This window comes from Asparagus officinalis, chromosome 7, assembly GCF_001876935.1.
Source record: "Asparagus officinalis chromosome 7, Aspof.V1, whole genome shotgun sequence".
Classification (NCBI taxonomy): domain Eukaryota; kingdom Viridiplantae; phylum Streptophyta; class Magnoliopsida; order Asparagales; family Asparagaceae; genus Asparagus; species Asparagus officinalis.
The window spans coordinates 62933574-62950990 of NC_033800.1; the positions used below are offsets into that span (position 1 = coordinate 62933574).

General features: G+C 40.6%; 1 protein-coding gene and 1 pseudogene across 2 annotated transcripts; both read right to left on the reverse strand.

Moving 5' to 3' along the window:
- On the reverse strand, positions 17–2770 carry LOC109850163 (high-affinity nitrate transporter 2.1-like). Of its 2 annotated transcripts, XM_020420112.1 has the most exons (3): positions 2555–2770; positions 1724–2451; positions 17–1521 (listed from the first exon to the last, which is right to left on the reverse strand). In XM_020420112.1, the coding sequence occupies exons 2-3, from the start codon at positions 2438–2440 to the stop codon at positions 742–744; spliced, it is 1497 nt and encodes a 498-aa protein (XP_020275701.1). In that variant the 5' UTR covers positions 2441–2451; positions 2555–2770; the 3' UTR covers positions 17–741. The 2 variants fall into 2 exon arrangements, with proteins under 2 accessions (XP_020275701.1, XP_020275700.1); XM_020420111.1 differs by having other exon boundaries at positions 1724–2770.
- LOC109849891 overlaps positions 13964–17417 on the reverse strand; it is a 6722-nt pseudogene continuing 3268 nt past the window's right edge.

Here is a 17417-nt window from a genome sequence, read left to right on the forward strand (position 1 = left end):
CGCGGTCGTTCATGCTATATAGTTACGTCCTAACAAGATTCTGAAGATGTGCAATAATAAAACAGTACACGAGCCAGGCGAAGGACCTCTTTACTCAATGGATAATGTTAAGATAAGCTGAAGTGAACACCACAAAGTTCAGCCAATTAACACAGGCAGATGCTCATATGTGAAGAAAACGCCCGACGTTTAAAGCTAGAAAGACGATCTAAATACAGGTAGAGAAGAATTATCAATTAGCACAAATCCAGGCGACGGTATGGCGAAGAGGAAACGAGGGTATGAAACCGTTGATTTCACCTTCTCTGGACCAGTTTGTACAGAGCCACATCGACATACATTGAACGGCAGCAGTGTGTGATCGCCAAAGCTACAACCGGGCTTGGACTCTCTCAGTTCTCAATCTGGAGGTAATCGGAGTCGCCTTCTGTGGTGACAGGAGGCTACGGCTTTGTGAAAACTTAGTAAGATTTCGGCTTTGTGAAAACCTAGTAAGAATGCTGCAGCCTGCAGGTGAGGAGGCAAACACGTAGGATCCCAAATTTCTTCAACAGTTGGGAAATAATTGTTATAGCTCAAATGGAAAGATTTCCTCCATTTAAAAAAAGGGGAAAAAAAAATCCTATCCTACTCACAATCACGCTCATCTCCTCGCTATTTGACTCTCTTCCTCTTTTTCAGCTAATAACATAAGAAGCTCAATGTGTTCTCAGTCTTATTCGTGATTCCCATTTGTGATCCCTAAACGTGCACCGGCGTTGCATTTGGCGGCGTCGGGACCGAGGCGATTGGGGCGCGCCGTCCCCTCTCCGACCGACTGTTATCGGCAAACTTCATGGACGCAGCATGCAAGCCCTTCTGCTTCTCCTCTTCGCTCCACTCCCAGCCATAGTAATCCTCTTCAGTCACACTCTTCGACGCCGGCAAGAACATGCTCCCCCACTGCGGAAAATGCACGAAAGCAACAGGCAACGTGCACGCCATTATCATTATCCCCATCAGAGTAAGCCCTGTGCCCGCCGAGTACTGTGAGCTAGTGAAGAACATAATTTGTGTTAGCCCAGCGCCGAAATTTCCTCCGGCTCCGGTCATCCCTGACACAATTCCAAGAGATCGTCGAGAGACGAAGGGGATAACGCCAAATATCGCGCCACAAGCTGCCTGAGCACAGACCGAGAAGCAAATCATAGCGAAGATAGAGACGGGGAGGGACTTGGCTTGGCCGAGCCACATGCAGAAAGCACCGCCAGCGGTCTGTAAGATCCAGACGTTCCATAAACGAGCGCGCATGCCAAAGCGCTTGGTGCTGAAGTCGGAGACAAACCCACCGAAGGGGCGGGCGATGATGTTGGCCATGCCGAAGGATGCGGCGATGTAACCGGAGGTCTTGAGGTCGAGGTGGAAGTGGTCGTAGTAGTACTCGTGGATGACGTTGTCGGTGGTGAGCTCGACGCCCATGCAGTATCCGTAGAGAAGGACAAAGATCCATGTTCGGTAGTTGGTCACCGCGTGCAACAGAACCTGACATCATGAAAAGAGCAAATAAGACGAGGAACCTCTCATAGTAGAAAATAGGTCTTAACTTGGCTTAGTGGAACAAATCCAGTTTTAGACCTGGCTTTAATTTGGGAAATACCGAATCAGGACCTAAATTAAACTGGTTTTGTTTTGGCCAACTTTTGCCAAACTGACCCAGCCAAAATTCAGGCGGACAAATATTTACCTTGGAGAACTTGTCTCTGTTGACGTCTCCCTGTTTTTTGAGTTTGCCAAGGTTTCCATCAGGCAAATCCTGGCCCATTGTGAGAACCAGGAGTCCCATTATGACGTGCATGCATCCTGGAATAAAGAAGGCGATCCTCCAAGCAATGAACGGAGTCGCCCCTATCTTTCTTATCAAATCATACACCAACGGCATCAGCAACTGCGTAGCTCCTCCCCCCATATTCCCCCATCCGGCCGCCGTCCCGTTAGCGATGCCAATAATCTTGCTATTGAACATCGTGCTCATCCAGTACTGGCACGACACAAACGTCGCCAGCGAGAATCCAATCATGAATCTCACTGCAATATATCCTTCCGCCGAGGATATCAAAGACATGCAGAAAACCGCAGGTGCGATGAGCATGACGAGGAATGCGCAGGCGTAGCGAGGACCCAAAATGTCGCAGACTGCACCCATGACAAGACGGGAGAAAATGGAGCCAGAGACGGAGGCTACACCTGCATTGCCTATGTCGGCCTTTGTCAGGTTGATGTTGTCACGGATGATGGGGATCATGGGGGCGGCGGCAAAGGTGGAGACGAAGCAGGTGAAGAAAGAGATCCAGGAGAGGTGGAATGTTCGCATGTGAGGGTTTGCGAAAGAGAAGAGTTTTAGGGTTTTCGCCTTGTGCTCAGAATCGACAGGGAGATCGAATTTGGTTTCGTCAAGAGCCATGTCCTTCACCTCTGGCTCCATAGAGATATCCATGGATTAATAGTAGGATGCAAAGAGAACACACGTTTTGAATGGATGGATGAATTGAGTATGAGAGTGGAAGAGCATTTATACCAGATGGTAACCGTTGACATTTGAATGAACAGGCCCCATTTGTTGGAATAGTTTATAGAAGTTGGGCTATAGTTAATCAGGGGGTAAGAATCTCATCGCCGCATCACTAACACGGGTTATGAGGAGACAAGGCCCCATGGATGATTCCAAGGATCAGGCTGCATCTGGGAAATGTCTCCTGAGATGTGCGGTGCTGATGTGGACGTAAGATCCGTCGTTCATTCCTGTGATAGATATTTGATCGACCGTTAGATGTCTTTCAGAGGAGAAATTTAAGTATTGGAATAAATTTCTAGGTGAAGTTGGATACTGGCACCAGAAGACTAATCATGCAGCAAATTATGTAAAACTGACAGACTGTATGTTGATAGAATGTTCAGCACATAGAATAAACTCCAAACTATTTTCAACAGGGCAAAAGATAAAAAAAAAAAAATGAATGAAAATGCAGCTCAATACTCATTTCGGTACCACATAAACAGACAAATAGTAGAACATAAAGCTATTTTCTGCAAGAAAATCAACATTATCAAACAGTTCTAACCAGCATTTTTAGAGAGTTTAATTCGTCTGGAATAATAGCTAGTTGAAGTTTTCCTTGATTTTTTCCTGTACTCCGAAACCTCGACATAAGATTGTTAGACTAAAATTTCACAAAACCAGAGAAATATTCCAAGTCTTTTGCATTCTATCAGGCATTTCTACATATTTACATATTAGAATTGCAATTTAAATTTTGGATGCAATTTTCTCAAAAGGAAAAAAGATACCAAGAAAATAACACCACCACCAAACAATAAACTACTAACTCTGAATCTAAACTCAATATTAATAGATTGATCTGGAATAAATAGTTAGTAGATTTTTTTTTCTTTCCTGAAACCTTTTTCTGTACTCCAAAACCTCAGTGCTCTCAAGGCTTTTACACAAACTTTACAAAGCTGGAGGAACATTAGCTTTCATCAACAAACCTGATATTTTTATGTGTGGCAGTAGAGCCAACCTGAAACTTGGATGTTCACAAGGCATGTAGTAGTATTAATTCGTCTCACAGGTAATTTACATACATTTATGTGAGACATTATTATTATTAGTAGATATTATGAAAAGTTATTAGATGTGATTTTATCTCATACCTATTTTGTAATGGAATGATAACTTTGTCTTCTCTCTTTCTCTACAATCTACATATTTTCTCTAAAATTTTCGTTTAAATATTTTGAATACTATTTTCTCAGGAAAATGCTTGAAGTTAAACCTTTGTCCTGTAGATGATTTCCAATAACTGCTTAAAACAGTATGACAATAAAAATCAGTGGGACCCATGCCGTTGATATATCCCAGTAAATTACAAAATAACGGTAAGAACCGTGATTATATCACAAACTTTTTGTTCTAGATTGGAATGTATGAATCAGCTCCCTGTCATATTGTATTAACAAGTATGGATAGATCCAGGTCAGTCTGCCCCCTATCTAGCTACATTCTTAATATTTCAAACACTTAACTAACTAATCAAGGGATTGTTAGTAATGATCTTTTGTGATTATTTTAATCTCCAGAGTCATCCAGAGTACTTAAGCACCAATAATGTCGGCTTATAGTGTCAAACTCATGACATCCTTTCTTGCTCAGCAACTAGCGCGTGCTTCCTCATAGATCGGGACTCAAATAATTTCATAATTTTACTTCAGCCCTTGGCACTGTTGTAAAGTTTTCCTTCGATATTTTAATGACCTTCGACCAAATGAAAAATTATAGATCTATTATTGAGTAGAATAATGGTGATTGACATATAAGCTTTAGATGGCCCTTTGAAAGATTCAAGTTATCAGCAAGTTTGGCGTAATCCCATATCTTTCTGCCCTCTTATTATAAGGCAACTATGATAAGTTATCGTCTCGATCAGTATGGCTGGTTCATTCGATTAAATTATGGACAAAGAAGTAGTTAATTCCATTGTTATTTTTTGTTACATCTTGGCAATTTTATCTACATCTCATTTCGTTGTGTAAGGGTCACCTAAGTTTACTGTTGCTCCCCCAGTAAAATGGAATTATAACACACAAGTTAGTGATAAAGCGGAGAGGCTAGGGTCACAGGAGTTTCTAAGTTCAAAATTAAACTTTAGTCTTTCTTCGAAAAATGGGATTGAAATAAAATAAGAGAAAACTCAACAAACTAGAATTGTAACATATTAGAAGTAAAAACGAAAACTGCACTATCATCTAATTAGGACATTGGAAAATAACCAAATTAGAAAATGATGTGGTCTAGGTGGTTGAGCTTGAATTTCTTTCCCTCTTGCAACTAGGATTTCAAGAATAGTTTTGAAGAATTATAGAGAAAAATCAACCCAAGTGATGGATAAGATAAGCACAATGAATGCTTCTGGAGGATGAATATCAAACTTGAATATTAATCATGCTGAAGCATGTACAAATTTATATTTGAAGATCTAGCTTGGATATGGATAAGAAGTTGAGCTAGGCAAAGTTTAATACTTGTTGCTTGTATGATCCAATGCTTCAACCCCAAATCCAAATCAAGGAAGTTGATTGTTAAGCTGGACGCATTCTGTTCAGGAAAAAAATTCTAAGGTTTTTGAGTTGTTGATTGTAACAAAGCATGTGGAATACAATATTGTCAGAATAAATGTGTGGGATACAAAAGATAGCACTTTGTGGAGGGTTCAAAAATGAAGCGAGGTTCATGATTTGTGTTTTTGTTTTGAACTGTAGGACAATAAAATTGCCTTTATCCCTAACAGAGAAATTCAGAAGTTTGCCTGCAAGAACATTACCAAAAATAGTAAAAAACGAACAAAAACGTTGATATCTCTCAAATCGGAGGGAATTTGGCGAAACGGACGGTGGAAAACCGAACTTCAATGGGCTTGATCGGCCCCGTCTCGTCGAGATAGTCGATTTTCATATATAATTCGTCTAATTCCGACTTACGGTTTGAAAGTTATGACTCATTCTTCGCAGCAAATTATGTTCCTCGACACTTGAACTTCGCCTGAACCAAGCCAAGTCTACTTGTTCGCCTGAACATTCAAGGCAAGTCCGCCTGATAGTGTGACTTCGCCTGAATCAAATAAGCAAAGCCAAGTTCGCCTGAATACTTGACTCTGCGGACAAGGCCAAGTTCGCCTAAACATTGAGTTTCGCCTGAACAAAGTTAAGCTCGCCTGAACGCTTAACTTATGAAGCTCACCTGCATGAACCAAGCTCGCCTGAACGCTTGAAGCTTGCTTGAATTGATTGAAGCTCACCTGATAGCTTCGCCTACGAGGTTCGCCCGCATACTCCAACCTCGCCTGCATGAGCCAAGCTCGCCTGAACGCTTGAAGCTTGCCTGAAATGATTGAAGCTTGCCTGATAGCTTCGCCTACGAGGTTCCAAGCTCGCTTGCATGTGCCAAGCTCGCTTGCATGTGCCAAGCTCGCCTGCAAGCTCGCCCAAGCTCACCTGAATTGTCAAGCTCGCTTGCACAGCTTGACCAAGTCAGCCACAAAAGCTTGAATTGTGGAAGTGGTTGTGCCCACTTTCCACGTTTTGAGAGGGTGGTTACTAACCATTCTCCTCTATAAAAAGCCACTGATCTCTACAAGAAAAGGGGGCAGAAAAGAGAGGAAATGTGGGGAGGCAATGAGACAAACCTAGCATCTTGTGCACTCAGCTCTCAAATATCCTAGCTCGGGTATTCAAACTATGATAAAGCTTCTACCACGCGACGAAGCTTATTGGAAGTCTTGTTCGAATCCTCAGGAGAAGAGGACCGAACTTTGAGAACTCGGCATACTCGGCCTATAAGCAATCAAGCACTTGTTCGGCCTTCAAACTCATCTAACCAAACTTCTACTACGCGCTGAAGTTTGTCTGCAACCTTGTTCGAATCGTCAAAGGGAAGCAAACTCGACACGAGCATCGAGTGAAGCATCCTATCGCCCCAAAGAGCCCATGTTAAACAAGGAGAGATCGAATCAATTCTCTCTGCTTTTGTGTAAAAGCGATTTCAATTTGTAATAAACAATTCAATCAATACAAATTTTGAGATCTTATTTTACGACAAACAGAAGATGGCGACCACAGTGAGAGAGGCCATTCTGTCAGACGAGATGGTGATGGTGCAGTTCGACGTGGTTGTTGCAGGGACTACCGTTGAGTCCCTCATCATTGAGTTTGATGAAGCTAGGTATGAAGAGTACCTATCTTCGGCTTCTGCTAGTGGCAAAATGTCACGTAAATGTCGCAAAGTCTTGCGTGTGACTCAACCTCAGCAAGCTAAGGCTAGTATGCTTGAGAGCTCTACCCGAGCAAGCGCTGGGGGTTCCATCTCTCCCAAGTTGTTTAAGGCTGACCAAAAGGCCAAGAATGCAAGCCAGGGAGTTGCTCGATGGGTTGTTAAGCAATCCACGCAAGCTTCTGTTCTCGAGGAGACCACAATTCATATCGGTGCAGATCATACATTCAATGTTGATATGAACGCTCCTCTTTCAAGAAGAGCCAAGCAAAGGCGACGACAAGCTCTTGCTCGCCACGAGGCACGTGCCCTCATCTCCTACGATGACCTAAATTACTATTCAGGCCTGAAGAACAAACGTAAGGTTCCCAATTTTGGTGAACTACGCAGATCTAGCAAAATGCACGAATATGACGAAGTAAGCAGATCAGGCGAACTTTGCATTGTTGGCGAAAGTCACCAATCAGGCGGACCTTCCTAATCAGGCGAACTTAAGGTAGTTGGCGAACCTTACCAGGCTCGCCTGACAGCCCAACCTCGCTTGCAAGCTCAAATAGGCTAACCTCGCCATACAGGCGAACTTTTCTTGAATGAAAAGCAGGCTAGACCTCACCAACAAACTCGAGTTCGCCAAATAGACGAACTTCACCAGACAACGAAGTTCGCCCGAATAGACGAACTTCGCCAGATCAAGCAGGTTCGCCAGCCTAGGCAACTTCGCCTGCATAGGCAAGTTCGCCAGAGTCCAGCACTTGATGATTTTTTCGAGTGCTCTAATAAGCGCTTTCCTTTGCATATGCACTCAGCTGATCCTTCTAATACTGGGGGTTGTCAGCAACCTACAGGGGATCTTAGAGAGCACTTGATTCGCAAATGCACTATTCATGAGGCAACTCCTCATTGCCATTGGTTCGCCCGCCTAGGCAACTTCGCCTGCATAGGCAAGTTTGCCATAATCTAGTACTTGGTCCTTCTGACGCTGGGTGTTGTACGCATCGACCCACTATGGATCTCAGAGAACACCAGATGCGCAAACGCACGCCTCGATGCCACTATCAGAAGCTCATCACAACAGTGCTCACTGGATGTCGGTGTGGTGCGGTGTCAAGACTTCCTCGCCAAAGACGCAATCGCGTGAGGAAACAAGCTCTTGATGACTTGGATTTCCCAACTGCAACTGTCAACATGACAGGGAAGTCCAAGGCGAAGAATTCAGACTCTTCTGACGCTGAATTTTCGCCGGGATTGAAAAACCTCCCCATCGAGCATGAAGATGTCTACCAGCACACCCGGACCAAAAGAGGTTGTCATACCGCTTGATTACAGGCGGTTAGCCTCCGTTTCTGATGACAAGGATGACAATTGCTCGACGGTAGAAACGTCTCAGACCTTAAGCTCAATGCAAAGCGGACGCGCAAAGGTGCACATAGCTGAAATTCCTGATGATATAACCACAAAGCTAGAAGAGCACCAAGCTGCAATTGCCATGCAATAGGCAACAATTAACGCCATGAAGGAGACGCTCGAAAAACTTCTGACCGAAAAGAAGAAGAAAAAGAAGAGACCATCGCGGGCTCCCCTGAAGTCCTCAACCAAGAACAAAGAGCGGGAACTTACTCCTCAAAAAATAGAAGGAGAAGAAAATTCCGAGTCGTCTTCTGATTCGTCATCTGAATCTTCAGAAGAGGTATCACATTCTGGCAGCAACCCCCGAGATAAAAGGCTTGACGAGTTCCAAAGCCAACTCGACACCTTGAAACTCCAGAAGAATATGAACAAGCTGGGGGTCGTCAGGCCATACCCTGGCGAATGGGACTACGTCCCTTACCCTTTGAAATTTAAGCCACTCAACCTCCTGCAGTTCAATGACAATTGTTCTCCTATCCAATATATTTACTACTTTCAGACACAAACTGGACACATAGTGAGAAACGATCCCATTATGACTCGACTTTTTATTAGTACCATCAAAAGGGTCGCTTTTGAATGGCTCCGCAGATTGGAGTCTGGATCCATCACTTGCTAGAAAGACATGGAAAGACTCTTCATGATCAGATTCTTCGACGATGACACAGAACTATCCATAGCCACACTGCTAATAGAAAAGCAGAAGAAGACAGTCTGTAAGAAACTTTGTTGAGAGATTCAGAAACCGATCGCTGCATTCCCGTGATCAGATTTCCGAGACCACTCTCATCGAGATGTGCCGGAACAATCTCTCCATCGGCATACTGTCCAATATGGACGCTGTTGAAGCTCGCTAATGGAAAGACTTAATCCGCTAAGGAGAACAAGTCAAAAGCATGCTCAAGCGTATAGATGCTGAAGAGCCACGTGAGTTTCAAGGAGGTGATGACCAAGACAACTTCACCTCTCTGACCTATGTAAAGGGAAAAGATGCTTTGACGGTAGAAATCACTTCCTCATCCAAACCCTCTTCAAAACAGAGGGGCAATGCTTCGGATAACCATTTCCAGAAGCAAAAGAAACCCTTAAAGAAGCCCATGATAGCATCTGTGAAGCTCACCAACCCGGACCTAAATTGTGGGGTCGACTGCGAAGACTTGGCTACTACTGGCCAAAGATGATCGGTGACGCTGTATCTTACGCAAGACGTTGCTATGCGTTGGAGGACCTGCATCCGACGATAACTTCATGACCATTCATAGTAGAGACAGTCTACTCGAATGGGGCACATCGCCTTATCAATTAGAACGACGACAAGATTATGATGCCCATTAATGATAAATTTTTGAAGAAGTACTACCCATAGGCTTCTGAAGAAAACTGTGCAAAAGACCATCAAGCAATGTGTCAGCACAGAAAAGGATTTCATCCTTCAACTCCTACGAGGTTAACTAAGGTGACCATTTTATTCCTTACTGTCCTCCAAACTCTTCCACCAATCATCTTCAATAGGATGACGGGTCCACAAAATACTATCACGTTAATGATTACCTCTGATAGCCAACTCTTTGATCCCAATCAAAAATATTCTGAGTAGTGATCTATCATACGATGAGCCCCTACTTGTCACTCGATTAGAATAGTGATCTAGCATGCGATGATTCATTATCTAATCTTTTTCGAACGTTCTATTTTCTTAGAACGCTAGAAAATAGTAACCTACCATACGATGTGTCGCTACTCCAATCACAGTCGTTATACTCCTATGTCACTGAACAATTTGATTTCCTCCAAATTCACCTACTAATCTTATTTAATAGGATGACGAGACTACAAAATGCTATCACGTTAATGATTATCTCTGATAGTTGATTTTCTTAAAATTAGCCCACCAATCATCTTCAATAGGATGACGGAACCACAAAATACTATCACGTTAATGATTACCTCTGATAGTCAAATATTAGCTCCCTATTGAAAATACTTTGTCAAGTAATGTTCTACCATGCGATGAACACCTACTTATCATTCGATCAAGATAGTGATCTACCATGCGATGATTCACTATCTGATCCCTTCCGAACGTTCTATTCTCTTAGAACGATCGAAGATAGTGGTCTATCATGCGATATGCCTCTATTCTAATTATAGTCGTTATACTTTCATGTCACTGAACGACTTAATTTTCCTCACCAAATAGTGTTTTACCATGCGATAAAGGCCTACTTGTCACTCGATCAGGGTAATGATCTACCATGCGATGATTAAATATCTAATCATTTCTGAATGTTCTATCTCCCTAGAATGATTGTTAATAGTGACCTACCATGGATGTGCCTCTATTCCAACATCTGTTCCAATCACAGTCGTTATACTCCCGAGTCACTGAACGGCTTGATTATTTCCACCCAATCATTCCTGCAAATGACATTATCGATTGATAGTGACCTACCATGTGATGTGCCGCTAATCTAATTACTGTCATTATACTTCTATATCACTAAACGACTTGATTGTTTTCGCACCGTCATCCATGCAAATGACATTATTCGCTGATAGTAGCCTACCAAACAATGAACCCCTATCTTTCCCTTATTTTCAAATAATGACCTACCAAGCAATAAGTTACTATTCATCAACGATATCACCACACCCCAGCAGACCTACCATGCGATGAGCCTCGTTTTCAAAACATCAAGTTGAGTTATTATAACGAACGTCACAACCGAACTCGATTACAACTGAACCGTTGTAATCATGTTCAAACACTTAATCCAACGTCTCGAATGGCTAAGGATAGAAAAAAAAATCTTAGCATTGAGCCTAAGAGAAACTCTTCGATAACTTACCATGCTAAAGGTAAAAGCATGACTAGTCCAACTCAAACGGCAGTTGGTAAAGATAAATCAAGTTCGTTGATAGTTAAGGGTTTGCTAAAAATCCTAGGTGGCGATCATGAGTTGCGTCTGAAGAGTTCAACTTCGCCAGAATGGCCAAGTTCGCTAGAAGGCTACCCGTTTCATCTGAATGATAATCATTTTGTAGGTCTTAATATTTAAAGTATTTCAAACCCTATGCAACCCAATTTGGGTATGAAAACTTTGAAGAGGATTTTATATGCAAATAAAATTGCATTTATCACTAATAGAGAAATTCAGAAGTTTTCTTGTAAGAACATTACCAAAAATAGTAAAAAACAGACAAAAACGTTGATGTCTCTCAAACAGGAGGGAATTTGGCGAAACAGACGACGGCAAACCGAACTTCGGTGGGTTTGGTCGGCCTCGTCTCGTCGAGATAGTCAATTTTCATATATAATTCGTCTAATTCCGACTTATGGTTTGAAAGTTATGACCCGTTCTTCGCAACAAGTTATGTTCCTCGACACTTGAACTTCATCTGCAAGACTAGAGTTCGCCTGAACCAAGCCAAGTCTACTTGTTTGCCTGAACATTCAAGAAAAGTCCGCTTGATAGTATGACTTCGCCTGAATCAAATATGCAAAGCCAAGTTCGCTTGAATATGTGACTCTGCGGACAAGGCCAAGTTCGCCTAAACATTGAGCTTTGCCGGAACAAAGTTAAGCTCGCCTGAACGCTTAACTTACGAAGCTCGCCTGCATGAGCCAAACTCGCATGAACGCTTAAATCTTGCCTGAATTGATTGAAGCTCAGCTGATAGCTTCGCCTACGAGGTTCGCCCGCATACTCCAAATTCGTCTGCATGAGCCAAGCTTGTCTGAACACTTGAAGCTCGCCTGAATTGATTGAAGCTCGCCTGATAGCTTCTCCTATGAGGTTCCAAGCTCGCCTATATATGCCAAGCTCGCTTGAATGTTCCAAGCTCGCCTACATGTGTCAAACTCGCCTGCAAGCTCGCCTGCACAGCTTGACCAAGTCAGACACTAAAGCTTGAATCGTGGAAGTGGTTGTGCCCACTTTCCACGTTTTGAGGGCGTGGTTACTAGTCATTCTCCTCTATAAAAAGTCACTGATGTCTACAAGAAAAGGGGGTAGAAAAGAGAGGAAAGGTGCAGAGGCAAGGAGACAAACCTAGCATCTTGTGCACTCGGCTCTCAAATATCCTAACTCGGGTATTCAAACTCCGATAAAGTTTCTACCACGTGACGAAGTTTATTGGCAATCTTGTTCGAATCCTCAGGAGAAGAGGACCAAACTTTGAGATCTCGGCATACTCGGCCTACAAGCAATCAAGCACTTGTTCGGCCTTCGAACTCATCCAACCAAACTTCTACCACGCGCTGAAATTTGTCCGCAACCTCGTTCGAATCGTCAAAGGGAAGCAAACTCAACACGAACATCGAGAGAAGCATCTTATCGCCCCAAAGAACCAAAGTTAAACAAGGAGAGATTAAATCAATTCTCTCTGCTTCTGTGTAAAAGCGATTTCGATTTGTAATAAACAATTCAATCAATACAAATTTTGAGATCTCATTTTACGACAAACAAATGAACTTAATTGGACTTGACTGAACTTAATTACAACTTCAATTAATTGATCTGAGAGGCATGCAACCAACTACAACACCTCTTCCATTATATATGTAGAGAATTTTCAATTATCAATTGATCTTAAACTAAGTTAGATAGATACGTGTACGGGTATATGACACTCAAATATGTAAGTAGGGTAGAGGGACACGACTACACATATATGCATAATACATATATATAATAATATACAATTTACATGAGATCAATATCATTTTTTCATTCACATATTATCAAACAATTTATATTTCTTTTATATGTAGATCTATAAATTAGAAAATTGATCATGCTTTAACCTCATATAAAAAAGAGCGTATAAATCATAGTTCCAAATGAGAAACAGGCTGAAAGAAAAACATGACCTATGTCCAATGAGTTTCAAAACGTGTATGTGAAGTATAGGATATATATCCAAGAAGTGTATAGCGAGCGTGTTAAATTAAAACATGCATTATATAATTGAGCTTACGTTTGAATAAGTGTATGCATAATATCCAAATACTGTCCGTATATGGTTTCAGTGTTGGTAGGAGTACTACAGGGTAAGACTTCAGAGAGAAGTGCCCATACAACGTAGATCCTAATCATCGAGACACTGAGATGACTCTATTTTGATTTTGATGGACTTAGCCTCTTAGTGATCCCTTGCCTTTTATCCTTAAAAAGAAAAGAAAATTCTAACTTAAGAGAAATATTTCTGATGTGTCATCTTATTCATACGGATTGGGATGCATCCTTCTATGTCAGAATACGAGTAAATATTTATTCTACCAAAAAGAAAAGGAAAAAAAAAGAAATGATGAAAAGGCAAAGTGTCATTTTTTGCGTAACAAAGAAAAGTGTTACTAACATGTCACAAAGAACATCATATCTATATATTATGTGTATGTGCACGGGCAGGCTGGCATGCCTGTCTGCAGAAATGTGCGTGCGTGAGAGTCAAGTGTTTTGTGCATGCATGTCTGTGTATGGATTTCCATGTGTCTGAGTATATGCATAGGGTTATGTACACTTTTGTATGCTTACACTTCTCCAAATAGGCATCAAACATCACTAGTAAACATCCACATGAACATAAGTCAAAAGCTAGTGAATTGACTCAAGAACTTCGCAAAAAAATGAAAGCAGTCAACATAAGGTTATCAAAGTTTGTATATCATTCAATTAGAGCGGGGTGTTTCAATCGGCAAAAAAATTTTAAGCTCAACATACAGTTTCACCAAGCATTTCACAGAAATTTCTTTCAAATATAAAGAGATATCTTAGCAAAGCAGTCTTACATGCTATATAGCCATGTCATAACCATATTTTGAAAATATTTGCAAGAATAAAAATGACAGATGAGACATGAGAAGGATCTCTCTATTCAATCAAGAATATTAAGATACGCTGAAGTGAACCATACAAATACGACCCGATTACACTTGCACATGCTCATATGTGAAGATGACTCCAATATTTAAAGCCAGATAAACAAGCTAAATAGAGGTAGCGATGAAGTTTCTCAATTACCAAAAGTCCAGGGAACGGAGCAGTGAAGAGGGAAACGAGGATATGAAACCACTGATTTCACCTTCTCTGGACCGGTTTGTACAGCACCAAAGTGACATACTACAACTGAACTAGGACTTTTTCTGTTCTCTGGACCAGTTGTCCCACTCCTGCTCACAAATCACCCTCAGTCCCCTTTTTTTGGTTAGCAAAACACACTCATTCTCCTTACTTTTGACTTCTCTTTTTCCCTCAAATCACATATAAAGCTCTACTGTTATCAGCCTTATTCCTTTTTGTTGTCCAGATCTCGCTAAACGTGCACTGGTGTCGCATTTGGCGGTGTCGGAGCCGAGGCGATTGGTGCCTGCCGACCTCTCTCCGACCGACTATTATCCGCAAACTTCATCGATGCAACATGCAACCCCTTCTGCTTCTCCTCTTTGCTCCACTCCAACCCATAATAATCCTCCTCAGTCACATTCTTTGATGCCGGCAACAACATACTCCCCCATTGCGGGAAATGCACGAAAGCCACCGGTAATGCGCATGCCATTATCATTATCCCCATCAGAGTAAGCCCAGTGCCTGCCGAATACTGTGAGCTAGTGAAGAATAGCAGTTGTGTTAGCCCCGCACGGAAATTCACTCCAGCTCCGGTCATTCCGGATATAATTCCAAGTGAGCGTCGAGAGACGAAGGGGATAACACCAAATATAGCGCCACAAGCAGCTTGAGCACAGACTGAGAAACAATCATAGCAAAGATAGAGATAGGAAGGGACTTGGCCTGGCCGAGCCAAGCACAGAATGCACCACCTGCAGTCTGGAGGATCCAAATGTTCCAGAGACGAGCGCGCATGCCAAAACGTTTGGTGCTGAAGTCAGATGAAACCTCCAAAAGGGCGAGCGATGATATTGGCCATCCCGAAGGATGCGGCGATGTAACCGGAGGTATTAAGGTCAAGGTGGAAGTGGTCATAGTAGTACTCGTGAATTATGTTGTCGGTCGTGAGCTCGACACCCATGCAATATCCATAGAGGAGGACGAAGATCAACGTTCGGTAGTTTGTAATGGCATTCACTAGAACCTGATATCAGGAGGAAAAAAAAGCAAGAAGAGAAGGAATCCTTATAGTCAAAATACTTAGGTACTGTTTAGCAACGCCAGCTAAACTGATTTAGTGAAACAAAACCAGTTCAAGTGTTGTCCTATATAGCAAATAGCTAGACCATGACTTAAAACTGGTTTTGTTAGGCTAATTTTTGGCCATAAACCAGTTAAGAATTAGTCCAATCCCCTCCCTGGTCCAGAACTGAACCAGTTTAGAAGTAAACTGCCTTATCCCCACTTTTCCAAAAATGACCCTTACGGTCAAACTTTAGAGGGAAATACCTACTGAGATGCAGCGTGCTGATGTGGACGTAGGATCCGTTGTTGGTTCCTGTGCAAGAAATTTGATCGATGGTTAGATATCTTTCAAAAGAAAGATTCAAGTATAGGAATAGATTATATTGATACTTTTGGTAGCAATCATGGGTAGATTAAGTAATACTTATGTACTGTACTGATAACAGAGCTCTCTGCACAAAATTAAAACTTCAAATTATTTCTAAGTTCTAACACAGTAAAAGTGAAAAGAAAAAAAGAACCCGGAAAATTCGGGTACCGCAGAGGCATTGAATAGGTTGGATTAAGAAACAAACTTACTAGCAGTTACAGAAGATTTTAGCAGAAGTGTCTGATAGTATTCATCATTCACAAGCCAAAGATGTTACTGGAAAGCTATTCTGCAGGAAAATCAGTATTATCAAACAGTAATATCTCGGCCTATGAAAACAACGTTTTTACTAAATTTAATATGTTCATTTTACATAAATAGTTAGTCAATTGTTCTGAAATTTTTATTATACTCCAAACCTCAGTGTTCTGAAGGTTTTTAGTCTAAAGTTTATAAAACTGGAGAAAGATCCAAAGCCCTTTGCGCTTTCTTCTAACATACTTTTCTCTATAATTGCTGTTTAACTTCGAATCCCATTTCCCCAGAACAAAAGATATCAGGAAACAACATTTGAAAACAGCACTCAGCATTTTTACTAAAATTTGATGCATTTATCTGGAACATGTGGGTAGTAAATTTTTTCCTGAAACTTTTCCCTGTACTCCAAACCTAAGTGTTATCAAGTTTATTGTGCTGAAATTTTACAAAGCTGGAGAGGTATTAGCTTCCATCAACTAACCTGAAATTAGGGTGCACTAGTGTACTTTCTTCTTACAGATAATTTTCCATATTTACACACTTTCTGCTTAAATATCAGAATATCATTTTCTCAGAGGAAAAATATACATTGGAACTTCTACAGTTAAATCTTTGTCTTATAGATGGTTTCTAATCAGTAAGACTTCAAACAATAAAAAAATATGATATAAAATTAGTAAGACTCTTGTCCTTGATATCTCTCCGTAATTTATGAAAATAAAAGACGAAAAGGTGATTATATTGCTATTTTCTAGATTGGAATGTATGAATCAGCTCCCTGTCATTTAGTATTAACAAGCAAGGTGGATATCTCACGGTCAATCTACCCCCGTCTAGCTACATTCTTAAGTAGCGTTTGGATACCATGGTGTTTTCATGGTGTTCTTACCAAAAACAAAACACCATGCATTTGGAAACCTTGGTGTTTTTGTTGGGCTACAACATCCAAAACCAAAAACACCACACTTATTTCAAACACCAATCAGGTGGTTTGAGTTTGAACTTTGAGTTTAAAGGATGTGAATATAATATCTAATATCAAGTATTAATAACATAATATATTATATAATGTAAGATATTACATTGTGATATAATATATTATATATATTGTATTTTCTTAATATATTAGTACTATGTTTAATAATATTAATTCAAAATAACTATTATATTATAATTAATTTAATATAATAATAATTTGAATACAATTATATATTATATTAATAAATAAAAAATAAAAAAATAAAAACTTAATAAATAAATAAATATATTAAGAAAACATTATATAATAATTTATTAACAACAAATATAAATAGATACAATAATGCACTATATACAAAATAAAATTATGTTATACAATTATTATAGTATATTATTACTTTTTAATAATATATCATATAATATATTAATAATTATAATTTCATATGATATTTTTTCATAATAAAATAAT